A 14,386-nucleotide genomic window follows, 5' to 3' on the forward strand; every position below is an offset into this window, starting at 1 on the left:
TCCCAGTGTAGCTTGCTGTCCAGGTTTCAAGAGAGTGCGTTTCTGGATGAGGTATCGAATATATTGCTTCCCCCTATTTATACCTCCCGAGGAGATCACGATTGTAAAATTAGAGAGATTCGAGCGTGCACGAAGGCTTCCTGGCAGTCGTTCTTCCCGCGAACCATAAACGGCTGGAACAGGAGGGAGGTAATGACAGTGGCACATTAAGTGCCCTCCGTCACACATCGTTGGGTGGCTTGTGGAGTATAAATGTAGATGTAGATGAAAAATTGTAGTTGTTGTGGTTTTCAGTCCAGAGACTGGTTTGATGCAGCTCTCCATGCTACTCTATCCTGTGCAAGCTTCTTCATCTCCCAGTACGAACTACAGCCTACATCCCTCTGAATATGTTAAGTGTATTCATCTCTTGGTCTCCCTCTACGATTTTTACCCTCCACGCTGCCCTCCAATACTAAATTAGTGATCCCTTGATGCCTCAGAACATGTCCTACCAACTGATCCCTTCTTCTAGTCAAGTTGTGCCACAAATTTCTCTTCTCCCCAATTCTATTCAATACCTCCTCACTAGTTATGTGATCTACCCATCTAATTTTCAACATTCTTCTGTAGCACCACATTTCAAAAGCTTCTATTCTCTTCTTGTCCAAACTATTTACTGTCCACGTTTCACACTCCATACAAATCCTTTCAGAAACGACTTCCTGACACTTAAATCTATACTCGATGTTAACAAATTTCTCTTCTTCAGAAATGCTTTCCTTACCATTGCCAATCTACATTTTATATCCTCTCTACTTTGACCATCATCAGTTATTTTGCTCCCCAAACAGCAATACTCTTTTACTACTTTAAGCGTCTCATTTCCTAATCTAATTTTCTCGGCATCACCCAATTTAATTCGACTATATTCCATTATTCTCGTTTTGTTTTTATTGTTGTTCATCTTATATCTTCCTATGAAGACACTGTCCATTCCGTTCAGCTGCTCTTCCAGGTCCTTTACTGTCTTTGATAGAATTACAATGTCATCGGTGAACCTCAAAGATTTTATTTCTTCCCCATGGATTTTAATTCCTACTCCGAATTTTTCTTTTGTTTCCTTCACTGCTTGCTCTTACAGATTGAGTAACATCGGGGATAGGCTACTACCCTTTTTCACTCCCTTTCCAACCACTGCTTCCCTTTCATGCCCCTCGACTCTTATTAACTGCCATTTCGTTTCAGTACAAATTGTAAATAGCCTTTTGCTCTCAGTATTTTACCGCTGCCACCTTTAGAATTTGAAAGAGAGTATTCCAGTCAACATTGCCAAAAGCTTTCTCTAAGTCTACAAATGCTAGAAACGTAGGTTTGCCTCTCCTTAATCTATTTTCTAAGATAAGTTGTTGGGTCAGTATTTCCTCACGTGTTCCAACATTTCTACGGAATCCAAACCGATCTTCTCCGAGGTTGGCTTCTACCAGTTTTTCCATTCGTCTGTAAAGAATTTGTGTTAGTATTTTGCAGCCGTGGCATATTAAACTGATAGTTCGGTAATTTTCACATCTGTCAACACCTGTTTTCTTTGGGATTAGAATTATTATATTCTTCTTGAAGTCTGAGGGTATTTTGGATGTCTCATACATCTTGCTCACCAGATGGTAGAGTTTTGTCAGGACTGGCTCTCCCAAGGCCGTCAGTAGTTCTAATGGAATGTTGTCTACTCCCGGGGCCTTGTTTCGACTTAGGTCTTTCACTGCTCTGTCAAACTCTTCACGCAGTATCATATCTCCCATTTCATCTTCATCTACATCCTCTTCCATTTCTATAATATTGTCCTCAAGAACCTCACCCTTGTATAGACCCTCTATATACTCCTTCCACCTTTTTGCTTCCCCTTCTTTGCTTAGAACTGGGTTTCCATCTGAGCTCTTGATATTCATGCAAGTGGTTCTTTTTTCTCCATAGGTCTCTTTAATTTTCCTGTAGGCAGTATCTATCTTACCCCTAGTGATATACACCTCTACATCCTTACATTTGTCCTCTAGCCATCCCTGCTTAGCCATTTTGCATATCCTGTCGATCTCATTTTTGAGACGTTTGTATTCCTTTTCGCCTGCTTCATTTACTGCATTTTTGTATTTTCTCCTTTCATCAATTAAATTCAATATTTCTTCTGTTACCCAAGGATTTCTACAAGCCCTAGTCTTTTTACCAACTTGATTCTCTGCTGCCTTCACTATTTCATTCCTCAAAGCTACCCATTTTTCTTCTACTGTATTTCTTTCCCCCATTCCTGTTAATTGTTCCCTTATGCTCTCCCTGAAACTCTGTACAACCTCTGGTTCTTTCAGCTTATCCAGGTCCCATCTCCTTAAATTCCCACCTTTTTGCAATTTCTTCAGTTTTAATCTACATCTACATTTATACTCCGCAAGCCACCCAACGGTGTGTGACGGAGGGCACTTTACGTGCCACTGTCATTACCTCCCTTTCCTGTTCCAGTCGCGTATGGTTCGCGGAATGAACGCCTGTCTGAAAGCCTCCGTGCGCGCTCTAATCTCTCTAATTTTACATTCATGATCTCCTCGGGAGGTATAAGTAGGGGGAAGCAATATATTCGATACCTCATCCAGAAACGCACCCTCTCAAAACCTGGCGAGCAAGCTACACCGCGATGCAGGGCGCCTCTCTTGCAGAGTCTGCCACTTGAGTTTATTAAACATCTCCGTAACGCTATCACGGGTACCAAATAACCCTCTGACGAAACGCGCCGCTCTTCTTTGGATCTTCTCTATCTCCTCCGTCAACCCGATCTGGTACGGATCCCACACTGATGAGCAATACTCAAGTATAGGTCGAACGAGTGTTTTGTAAGCCACTTCCTTTGTTGATGGACTACATTTTCTAAGCACTCTCCCAATGAATCTCAACCTGGTACCCGCCTTACCAACAATTAATTTTATATGATCATTCCACTTCAAATCGTTCCGCACGCATACTCCCAGATATTTTACAGAAGTAACTGCTACCAGTGTTTGTTCTGCTATCATATAATCATACAATAAAGGATCCTTCTTTCTATGTATTCGCAATACATTACATTTGTCTATGTTAAGGGACAGTTGCCACTCCCTGCACCAAGTGCCTATCCGCTGCAGATCTTCCTGCATTTCGCTACAATTTTCTAATGCTGCAACTTCTCTGTATACTACAGCATCATCCGCGAAAAGCCGCATGGAACTTCCGACACTATCTACTAGGTCATTTATATATATTGTGAAAAGCAATGGTCCCATAACACTCCCCTGTGGCACGCTAGAGGTTACTTTAACGTCTGTAGACATCTCTCCATTGATAACAACATGCTATGTTCTGTTTGCTAAAAACTCTTCAATCCAGCCACACAGCTGGTCTGATATTCTGTAGGCTCTTACTTTGTTTATCAGGCGACAGTGCGGAACTGTATCGAATGCCTTCCGGAAGTCAAGAAAAATTGCATCTACCTGGGAGCCTGTATCTAATATTTTCTGGGTCTCATGAACAAATAAAGGGAGTTGGGTCTCACACGATCGCTGTTTCCGGAATGGATGTTGATTCCTACATAGTAGATTCTGGGTTTCCAAAAACGACATGATACTCGAGCAAAAAACATGTTCTAAAATTCTACAACAGATCGATGTCAGAGATATAGATCTATAGTTTTGCGCATCTGCTCGATGACCCTTCTTGAAGACTGGGGCTACCTGTGCTCTTTTCCAATCATCCACAATGCATAACCAATAGATTGTGATCAGAGTCCACATCTGCCCCTGGAAAAGTCTTACAATTTAAAACCTGGTTCCTAAATCTCTGTCTTACCATTATATAATCTACCTGATACCTTCCAGTATCTCCAGGCTTCTTCCATGTATACAGCCTTCTTTCACGATTGTTGAACCAAGTGTTAGCTATGATTAAGTTATGCTCTGTGCAAAATTCTACTAGGCGGCTTCCTCTTTCATTCCTTACACTCATTCCATATTCACCTAATATGTTTCCTTCTCTTCCTTTTCCTACTATCAAATTCCAGTCACCCATGACTATTAAATTTTCATCTCCCTTCACTATCTGAATAATTTCTTTTATCTCATTATACATTTCATCAATCTCTTCGTCATCTGCAGAGCTAATTGGCATATACACTTGTACTACTGTGGTAGGCATGGGCTTCGTATCTATCTTGGCCACAAAGTAAGCAGAAAAACTTACATACCTAGGTGAATGGACAGAGCCTAACCCATCAAAGAAAGAAGCTTTCATGTCATGCATTAACAAAATGGAAATCGACTTTCAACTTATTAAAGCATCTTACGTGTCAAAATTAGACACTGCTGCACTGTTATTTTAATGGAGGTTCTATATGCAGCAGAGGCTATCTGCATGAACAAGAAAGATGTAATGGATAAACTTGAGGCCAAAGGAAGAAAACTTGAGGCCAAAGGAAGAACAATGTCGGAAAGTGAGTACAGAAGGTGTCACAACCACAAAATACATAAACACGTGCTGGAGGTAAGTGATATGAGATGAATGAGCCCAGGAAGGATATCTAAAAGGATATCAATTTACTTTCAGGATAAAGAGCCCATAGGGGCATAGTTCACACAAGTGAAAAAAAAAAATTCTATGAGAATAGCAAATTACTCCTAAAAATGTTCAGGAGCATGATCCACATAAGGAAAAATTACAAATAAATGATAGTTTCCAGGAAAAACCGAAGCTAAAGACAGGAAAGTCATGTGCCCAAGAGAAAAAAGTACAATACTGGAAATGAATGTAGGAGCACTGGGTGACAGTTAAAGCTCAAGAAAGAGACAGTTGAATTGACTCAGTCTTCCGAAATGAAGAAAGAATAATAACAACAATAATAATAACTGTAACACAAAAAGGAGTGTGGGAATGTCAAGTAAATGAAAACTGACTATTTCAAACAATGGGAAATTCAGGACGGAATGTAACAATATTATGAAAAGGAAAGTTGCTACTCACCATACAGCAGAGATTCTGAGTCATGATAGGAACAACAAAAAGATTGACACAAATAAAGGTTTTGGCCATTAAGGCCTTCGTCAACAATAGACGACAGCGCACACACACACACACACAAATGCAACTTACACACATGACTGCAGTCTCAGGCAGCTGAAACTGTGTGTGTATGTATGTGTGCTTATGTCTGTCTATTATTGACAAAGGCCTTAACGGCCTAAAGCTATAATTGTGAGAGTCCTTTCGTTGTGCCTATCTGCGACTTAGCATCTCCGCTATATGGTGAGTAGCAACTTTCCTCTCATAATATTGTGACATTCCATCCTGGACTTTCCACTGTTGATTCAGAAAATTATATACATGTAAGACCAAAAACAAAGTTATCCTAACATCAATCTGAAGAAGGTTCATTTTTCAAAACTATTCCTATTCCAAACATAAAAGCATTTAATAATGGATTTGTTGTTTGTTTATAAACTTTTAGTACTCATAGCTTCTAAAAGTAACATACAAAGGAAGGTAGAATATAATTTAACATAATACTTGCTACAAGATTATTTTATTTGCAGCATGGCCTTGGATTTGAGGAGAAATCAGACTGGACCTTTTAAAAGGAATCACCTATAGTGATTTATGGAAACTACAAAAAACCTAAATCTGTTGATTGGGTTGAGAACAGCACACCATACTGCAAGGAATAATTATATACTGAGAAGAACCAGCATTTTTCAGAGTTGGAACTTTCTTTGTAGTTTACTTGATTAAATTTCGCTGGTAGAAGCATGAATAGACCAAAGCAGTATATTGATAGTTTATTGTTGATGCCATATACAGATTAAGTAACTAAAATTTCCTAGTCTTTTGTCAATGTGTTCCTTGTCTATTTCCACATCCCTGGAGGTTCTCCTTCTTGATGGGATCTACAGAACATAATGAATGAATTTATTCAGTCAGGTAAAAGACCCCAAGCATTACAGTTCATGCGGCATGGATAGTTTACAGGTACACAACATCTATTTTGAAGGAAGGCACTGAATCTAGCCAAGCTAACCTCTCTTTTGGGAAGCCAAGCTCTGCCTGTCATTGCCCAAGATATAGGGGCAGAAATGGAAGAGTCTGCAATAATCTATGAGGATAATGGGGTCAGTAAATCACCAATAACACTCAGTGAATGGAAGCTGCAGCCCCTCTACTGCAACTGGCACATAGAAAGCTTCATGTTGGAAGAAGTTATCAATTCCTCCAAAATTCATAAATGGTGAAAATCAACAAGACTGGTATGCAAGTTGTGATGCTATCCTGCAGATTTTGAGGCATGTTTAAAGGCTGTGTTATTTGTCACGGACAGAAAATCAGCAGAAACAGTTTGTTGTTGACATTGAAATGATGGTGAAAAGTTAACAAGAACGAAGCTAGGTGCTTAATGAAACAAACTACGGCCAACAAGTTGAAGGCTGCAATATGATTAAAAGAAAACTATGGTAATAACATGTACAGCAGTTTGACATACTGCAAGCTGGATCAAGAGGAATGTCCGATATGGGTCGTTGGCTTTAGCCAGTGACATAATGTTAATAGCTGTGGTCACATCATCTTTTGGTGCAGATATTCATATTTTTCTTGTTAGTTGGCATAGTCAATGAATTTGAAAGAAAAAAAAAAAGAGGTGTAGGTTAGGTTGGAATGTGACTGTTTGGCTGTGAGTTGGTAAAGCCCCCAAAACGGAAATTAAATAAACCTTTAAGTGGTGGAGGACTGATCTAGGCCTATAGAGCTTTATCAGAGGTCTAGGTTAGATTGGAAGGTGATAGTCTGGTTGTGAGTTTAAGAAGCCAACAAATGTGATAATAAAAAAAAAAGCTAGTTACAATGACAGACTGATCTGTAGTTAAGCCCATACGAAAAAATCCATATCACACTGTAGTCGCCATATTGTTTGCGGTATTTTCTATATGTCTTCTATGTCCCTGGCCAAAGGCAATGACTCTTATGAACATTCCTCTATACCCTTGCACGTCTACATGTTAAATGTAGACCTGAAGAAGTGGAAGCTGTCTCAGAAGTAGAATACATTTAGCAGGAAGATGCAAGAAAGACAAAGTAGCAATGATTCCACAGTGCAAATGGGCTTCCCATAAAAGCTTACTGGACCTTGAAATCAGTAAAGGCATGAAAAACTACTTGTATGTCTTCGGCATGAACCTACGTGTAAGTGTGACAAACAGTAATATCTATTGGTGGGTCCTCCAGGTGGAAAGGATACCAATGAGCCATAGGGCATTCCTTCTCTAGAAGGTCATGAAATTTCTGTCCTCATATCTCAGTGGGTGAAAGGACAGAGGCCTTGGTGTGGTCATTGGTTTCATCAGCTGAAGTTCATTATTCCGCAACACCAGTCACTGTTCCTACCACTGATGCATGATCTCATGCTTCAAAAGTGAGGAGATTGCTTGCAGGTGGATGGCACATTGTGCCACAGTATTCCCTCTGCTGGAGATATCATTAGCAACTTTATCCATGATCTCATATTATGGAATTCATACAATGATGGAAAATGAAATTCATACATTGACAGAAAATGAAATCTCCTCCTTGTCTCGGCAGGCAGAGAAGACAGTCCTGATCTGAATAAACTTAGTTATGGACAGCTCAGACCAAATAGTCAGGTACTGTTTGTTCATAACGTCCCAATCAAGTGTTCTGGAGTGGAGGAAGCAAACTCTGCACACTAAAAACCAACACTTTTGCTGGCAGAACAAGCTGTGTTTTTGTCACACAATACTGACACTAGTCTTGTGCTTACTTCTTTGGGATGGTACGTCAAGCAGTGACTTTGTAATGGATACTACACACATGGGTACTGTATTATTTATGTAGATACTGTCGGTAGTCGTTGGATAGAAACATCTGTAGCCCGAAGTTGATTGATCTCTATGGTACCAGCTGTCCAGGAGACCGGAACAAGGGAACCCTTGTTCACGGAGTCAAGACTATGAAAGCATACAACTTACCCTTAGAACATCTTTCTCATTTATGCCAAACAAAGTCTTCAGCTGCTCTGTCACTGCATCTGGATTGGCGTTTTTTAAATCAACTTTGTTCATAACTGGAATTATAGTTAACTCTCTGCAGAATGCGAGATAGAAGTTGGCTACTGTTTGCGCCTGAACTCCCTGATTGGCGTCCACTAACAGAATGACACCCTGGCATGCTGCTAACGATCTTGACACTTCATTAGAAAAGTCAACATGTCCAGGCGTATCAATTAAATTCAACAGATACTCGTGATCTTTATACTTGTAACTCAATGAGACAGTCTGGGCTTTAACGGTTATGCCACGTTCTTTTTCCACTTGCAACATGTCAAGAACTTGAGTCTGTCCTTCGACTGGGTCTATAACTCCAGCAATTTCAAGAAGTCTGTCTGCCAAAGTGCTTTTACCATGATCAACATGCGCTATTATGCTAAAGTTACGAATATTCGAAACAGCTACAGTGTTAATTTCTCCATTGTTTTTTCTTGACTCCGAATCTGCGCCTGCGACGTTCCTGCAAAATGACAGGTATTGTTAACAGGAAATTATTGAACACTGTCATATTTGTTACAGTAGGGTACCGGTATAAAAACGCGTACATTAACCTCTGAGAAAAACGGAACCATTGTTTCCTTTCCGCCCGCACTGAATATGGGAAACGAATACGTAGTTTCTTACAACAAAACGTAATGCTGGTACGATATACAAAGCCCATTTCCTGTTTTCAAACATGCGCTATCTGTGTCACACAACTTCCACCACATCCATTGTCATACCTCAACACAACTGTGATTGAAATGTTTGTAAACAAATGTGAACCCCAAAAATGCACTATCTTTAGAATATTTGCTTTGGTTTGTTTGTATATAGAAGGATCAGTCGCGCTGGTTAGTGCTTACTTCACAACGGTGTAATTCAGTAATAAGGACAGTGTATGAATGTGTAAATATTAACATAAATGTTTTAACAGGGACTGTGTGCATGGAAGAAAAACGAGTGCATACCAATGGCTAGTAGAACCATCAAAAGTCTGTGTTTCGGTACGCGCCTGATACAACACTTTACGAATGATAGGTGTCATATCATCCCAGCAACTCTATTGTCACACGCAGTGCCATGGAAAAATGTAGGTTTCATTAATTACGCTACAAAACAAGAATTAGAAACAAATCAAGACAAGAGTATAGGAACGAAAAAAAAGCAACCACATATCCCTAAAATTACATTACATGGTACGGACGGAAGTATTTCAGTAGTTTCACTGGAAGAAGCACAAAAGCTATCAAAGAGGCGTGATTTAAAATTACTAAAAGTAACAGATTTAGATTCAAGCCAACAGAGGCCTGTGTACAAGCTTCTTACTGAATCCCAGTATCTAGAAGAAGAGAAAGGACATAAAGATCTAAAGAAATTGAAAAAGGATACCGGTTTTAAAGGTTCCAAACTGTTGCCATTGACGACTAAAATAGGTGACCATGACTTACATGCAAGATTGAAGAACATTTCTAAATGGTTAGCTAAGAACTTTGAAGTACGAGTTGTTATTAGTGGTGATGAGCCAGATCAGTCAAAAAGTGTAAGTTCCCAAGAAATGAACTGCCAGGTGATTAACAAGATGTGCTTATTTATGAAAATTTGCTGAATGTTGTAACCATTGTTTTGAGTACTTGTAGCTGAATGGCCATGTGTTGTAACAATCCTTGCCACCTGTGTTTCTGATTTTCTTACTACCAAGGGAGAAAATTTTGTATTACTGTGCTGTAGGATGCCAGGTCTGCTTACATGGTACATTAAAGTTTACTTCAAATCAAGTTTTCACAGTTTACTTCCGAATTTGTAAGATGCATTGGTGGAAGATGCCCTCCTCATTTTCTAATTAAGTGCATCTTATGCATGTTAAATGGCTTACATCTTTTGGATGGAAAATCGTTGCATTTGAATCAGTTGCTTTTCGTTACTAACATTTCTTATAGCCCGACCTTGTGCAAATCCTGGTTTGCAGGTATATGAAAGCTGTTGAAGCTGTTTACGCAGTTTGTTGCATTTATGTGACCATTTATTCCTTATTATCATAGGAAACTTTTGGGCCAAATTCTATAATTGTTTGCTTTAACAGTATAACCTTTTTGATTCTATCTGCAAGAATTGCAGAAGGCTATGCAAGTCTAACAACAGGCTGGTCATTTCACTTAATATCAGAACTTTGAGCACTTAAAGTTTATTTCAGGAGAGAGATCTGGTTTTCTTTCCTGGAGATGTTAGTTTCTACAGTTATCTTCTGTATACACAGGTTTTTATTGTTGTCATGTTGGTAAGTACTTCAATATGATTTTGATATGTCCAGACATAGTTTAGAAAACCCCTTGTGGAACACATGTATGTTTAAGATATCTTTCTTCCATATATATCAGTCTTTACCACAACCTAGATTTCAGGGAGGGGGAGGACGCAGGAGCAGTCACTGTCTCACTCAAACTCTTTATGTAGAAATAGTGTATCTTATTTTATTTTTATTTATTTGTGTTTTGTACTTAATAAAAGTATAATGTGACAGGAGTGCACATTATTTTCCTTCATTCTCAAAGTAACCCAGAAAAAGCAAAACTTTGTTTAATATATGCTTTGTGCACCACACTGAATTTAGCAGCCGATTTCTCCATGCCATTTAAACTTCTCTGAACTGCATGACGAGAACAATCCTTTCAGTGAATCATGCAGTTCACAAATGTCTAGTAAAAACCATTATTTGCCTTTACACTCTCTTGCGTTACAGTACCTGTTATGGTCCCTCTGCCCATCGCATCCTATTTGTGTTACTACATAGCTATCCCAGTTCATGTGTCCAATTGCATATTGCATAGCTAATGGCTTACAGTGGCAATAAAACTTTGATTTTCAATATTTCGTATGATTATTGACTGAATTTAGAAATTTAAAATGCTGTCATAATCTAGGCTAACTCATTAAAAGGCATAATATTATGATAAAGCTTTAACACAATAAGACCAGTATTACAATCGGAAACTGTGTATGTATCTTGAGGCTGCATACCTCATGGAATGCAAGTATCTTGTTTATATTCTTCCGGTATTTGAAATTGAGCGCACTTAGTGACTTAAATTTTACACACAATTTCAAATCTCTATGAAACTTTTTCTTCCTGACACCCTCCACAAAATGATGAAAGATAGAAAGTTTATCACTTACTACATTTTCACTGTTCAGACTTTAAAACTATCATATCAGGCATGACAATTTAATTTGTAATTTTTTTTGCTGCTAATTCTGTTTGCAACATATTTTTCCTGTTTCTTACATTTATACACAGTATCCACACACACCACTAAACATACCTACAAAATTATGTAATTGTACAACACATAATGTGGGAGATACAATGTCATTAACATTGAGATGTGAGAAAAACTTGCTTTTGCTTAAAATGGAGCACAGGTTACCATGACTATAATCATCCAGTGTTTGATCATTAGAACACTTACCAACTTCCGACACACTTTAAATGTAATTTCAAATCTTTTCTAAACTTTTTCTCACTTAACATGCTTAACGTCAAATATTTAACACATTAACTAATTTGTAAAGTGATCCGAAGATTGAAGCTGTTTTATACATGGGAGTTTGAATCATTAAAGAATTAAGGGTTTACAAGTTGAATTACTATGTTGTAGTTGTTGTGGTCTTCAGTCCTGAGACTGGTTTGATGCAGCTCTCCATGCTACTCTATCCTGTGCAAGCTTCCTCATCTCCCAGTGCCTACTGCAACCTACATCCTTCTGAATCTGCTTAGTGTACTCGTCTCTTGGTCTCCCTCTATGATTTTTACCCTCCACGTTGCCCTCCAATGCTAAATTTGTGATCCCTTGATGCCTCAAAACATATCCTACCAACCGATCCCTTCTTCTAGTCAAGTTGTGCCACAAACTTCTCTTCTCCCCAATCCTATTCAATACCTCCTCATTAGTTACGTGATCTACCCACCTTATCTTCAGCATTCCTTCTGTAGCACCACATTTCGAAAGCTTCTATTCTCTTCTTGTCCAAACTGGTTATCGTCCATGTTTCACTTCCATACATGGCTACACTCCATACAAATACTTTCAGAAACGCCTTCCTGACACTTAAATCTATACTCGATGTTAACAAATTTCTCTTCTTCAGAAACGCTTTCCTTGCCATTGCCAGTCTACATTTTATATCCTATCTACTTCGACCATCATCAGTTATTTTACTCCCTAAATAGCTACTCCCTAAATAGCAAAACTCCTTTACTACTTTAAGTGTCTCATTTCCTAATCTTTTCCCCTCAGCATCACCCGATTTAATTTGACTACATTCCATTATCCTCGTTTTGCTTTTGTTGATGTTCATCGTATATCCTCCTTTCAAGACACTGTCCATTCCGTTCAACTGCTCTTCCAAGTCCTTTGCTGTCTCTGACAGAATTACAATGTCATCGGCGAACCTCAAAGTTTTTACTTCTTCTCCATGGATTTTAATACCTACTCCGAATTTTTCTTTTGTTTCCTTTACTGCTTGCTCAATATACAGATTGAATAACATCGGGGAGAGACTACAACCCTGTCTCACTCCTTTCCCAACCACTGCTTCCCTTACGTGTCCCTCGACTCTTATAACTGCCATCTGGTTTCTGTACAAATTGTAAATAGCCTTTCGCTCCCTGTATTTTACCCCTGTCAACTTCAGAATTTGAAAGAGAGTATTCCAGTTAACGTTGTCAAAAGCTTTCTCTAAGTCTACAAATGCTAGAAACGTAAGTTTGCCTTTTCTTAATCTTTCTTCTAAGATAAGTCGTAAGGTTATTATTGCCTCACGTGTTCCAACATTTCTACGGAATCCAAACTGATCTTCCCCGCGGTCCGCTTCTACCAGTTTTTCCATTCGTCTGTAAAGAATTCGCGTTAGTATTTTGCAGCTGTGACTTATTAAACTGATAGTTCGGTAATTTTCACATCTGTCAACACCTGCTTTCTTTGGGATTGGAATTATTATATTCTTCTTGAAGTCTGTGGGTATTTCGCCTGTCTCATACATCTAGCTCACCAGATGGTAGAGTTTTGTCATGACTGGCTCTCCCAAGGCCATCAGTAGTTCTAATGGAATGTTGTCTACTGCCGGGGCCTTGTTTCAACTCAGGTCTTTCAGTGCTCTGTCAAACTCTTCACGCAGTATCTTATCTCCCATTTCATCTTCATCTACATCCTCTTCCATTTCCATAATATTGTCTTCAAGTACATCGCCCTTGTATAAACCCTCTATATACTCCTTCCACCTTTCTGCTTTCCCTTCTTTGCTTAGAACTGGGTTGCCATCTGAGCTCTTGATATTCATACAAGTGGTTCTCTTCTCTCCAAAGGTCTCTTTAATTTTCCTGTATGCAATATCTATCTTACCCCTAATGAGACAAGCCTCTATATCCTTACATTTGTCCTCTAGCCATCCCTGCTTAGCAATTTTGCACTTCCTGTCGATCTCATTTTTGAGACGTTTGTATTCCTTTTCGCCTGCTTCATTTACTGCATTTTTATATTTTCTCCTTTCATCAATTAAATTCAATATTTCTTCTGTTACCCAAGGATTTCTATTAGCCCTCGTCTTTTTACCTACTTGATCCTCTGCTGCCTTAACTACTTCATCCCTCAGAGCTACCCATTCTTCTGCTACTGTATTTCTTTCCCCCATTCCTCTCAGTTGTTCCCTTATGCTCTCCCTGAAACTCTGTACAACCTCTGGTTTAGTCATCTCCTTAAATTCCCACCTTTTTGCAGTTTCTTCAGTTTCAATCTGCAGTTCATAACCAATAGATTGTGGTCAGAATCCACATCTGCCCCTGGAAATGTCTTACAATTTAAAACCTGGTTCCTAAATCTCTGTCTTACCATTATATAATCTATCTGATACCTTTTAGTATCTCCAGGATTCTTCCAGGTATACAACCTTCTTTTATGATTCTTGAACCAAGTGTTAGCTATGATTAAGTTATGCTCTGTGCAAAATTCTACAAGGCGGCTTTCTCTTTCATTTCTTCCCCCCAATCCATATTCATCTACTATGTTTCCTTCTCTCCCTTTTCGTACTGACGAATTCCAGTCACCCATGACTATTAAATTTTCGTCACCCTTCACTACCTGAATAATTTCTTTTATCTCGTCATACATTTCATCAATTTCTTCATCATCTGCAGAGCTAGTTGGCATATAAACTTGTACTACTGTAGTAGGCATGGGCTTTGTGTCTATCTTGGCCACAATAATGCGCTCACTATGCTGTTTGTAGTAGCTAACCCGCACTCCTATTTTTTT

General features: G+C 38.9%; 2 protein-coding genes across 8 annotated transcripts in view; one reads left to right on the forward strand and one right to left on the reverse strand.

Annotated features, from left to right (window-relative positions):
* LOC126253131 (translation factor GUF1 homolog, mitochondrial) overlaps window positions 1–8,870 on the reverse strand; it is a 159,577-nt gene extending 150,707 nt beyond the window's left edge. For 2 of the 4 annotated variants that reach the window (XM_049954268.1, XM_049954266.1), the window contains exons 1-2: window positions 8,645–8,870; window positions 8,022–8,559 (exon numbers count right to left, since the gene is read on the reverse strand). In XM_049954268.1, coding sequence (XP_049810225.1) covers window positions 8,022–8,559; window positions 8,645–8,760 — 654 coding nt within the window. In that variant the 5' untranslated portion in view covers window positions 8,761–8,870. The remainder of the gene's footprint in view (window positions 1–8,021; window positions 8,560–8,644) is intronic. The other 2 variants (XM_049954265.1, XM_049954264.1) reach the window with 2 other exon arrangements.
* Window positions 8,810–14,386, forward strand: part of LOC126253133 (translation initiation factor IF-3, mitochondrial) — a 29,589-nt gene continuing 24,012 nt past the window's right edge. The window contains exons 1-2 of one of the 4 annotated variants that reach the window (XM_049954270.1): window positions 8,810–8,932; window positions 9,016–9,648. In XM_049954270.1, the coding sequence (XP_049810227.1) occupies window positions 8,843–8,932; window positions 9,016–9,648 (723 nt within the window). In that variant the 5' untranslated portion in view covers window positions 8,810–8,842. The remainder of the gene's footprint in view (window positions 8,933–9,015; window positions 9,649–14,386) is intronic. The other 3 variants (XM_049954271.1, XM_049954272.1, XM_049954273.1) reach the window with 3 other exon arrangements.

Source organism: Schistocerca nitens, chromosome 4 (assembly GCF_023898315.1).
Source record: "Schistocerca nitens isolate TAMUIC-IGC-003100 chromosome 4, iqSchNite1.1, whole genome shotgun sequence".
NCBI classification, from domain to species: Eukaryota; Metazoa; Arthropoda; class Insecta; order Orthoptera; family Acrididae; genus Schistocerca; species Schistocerca nitens.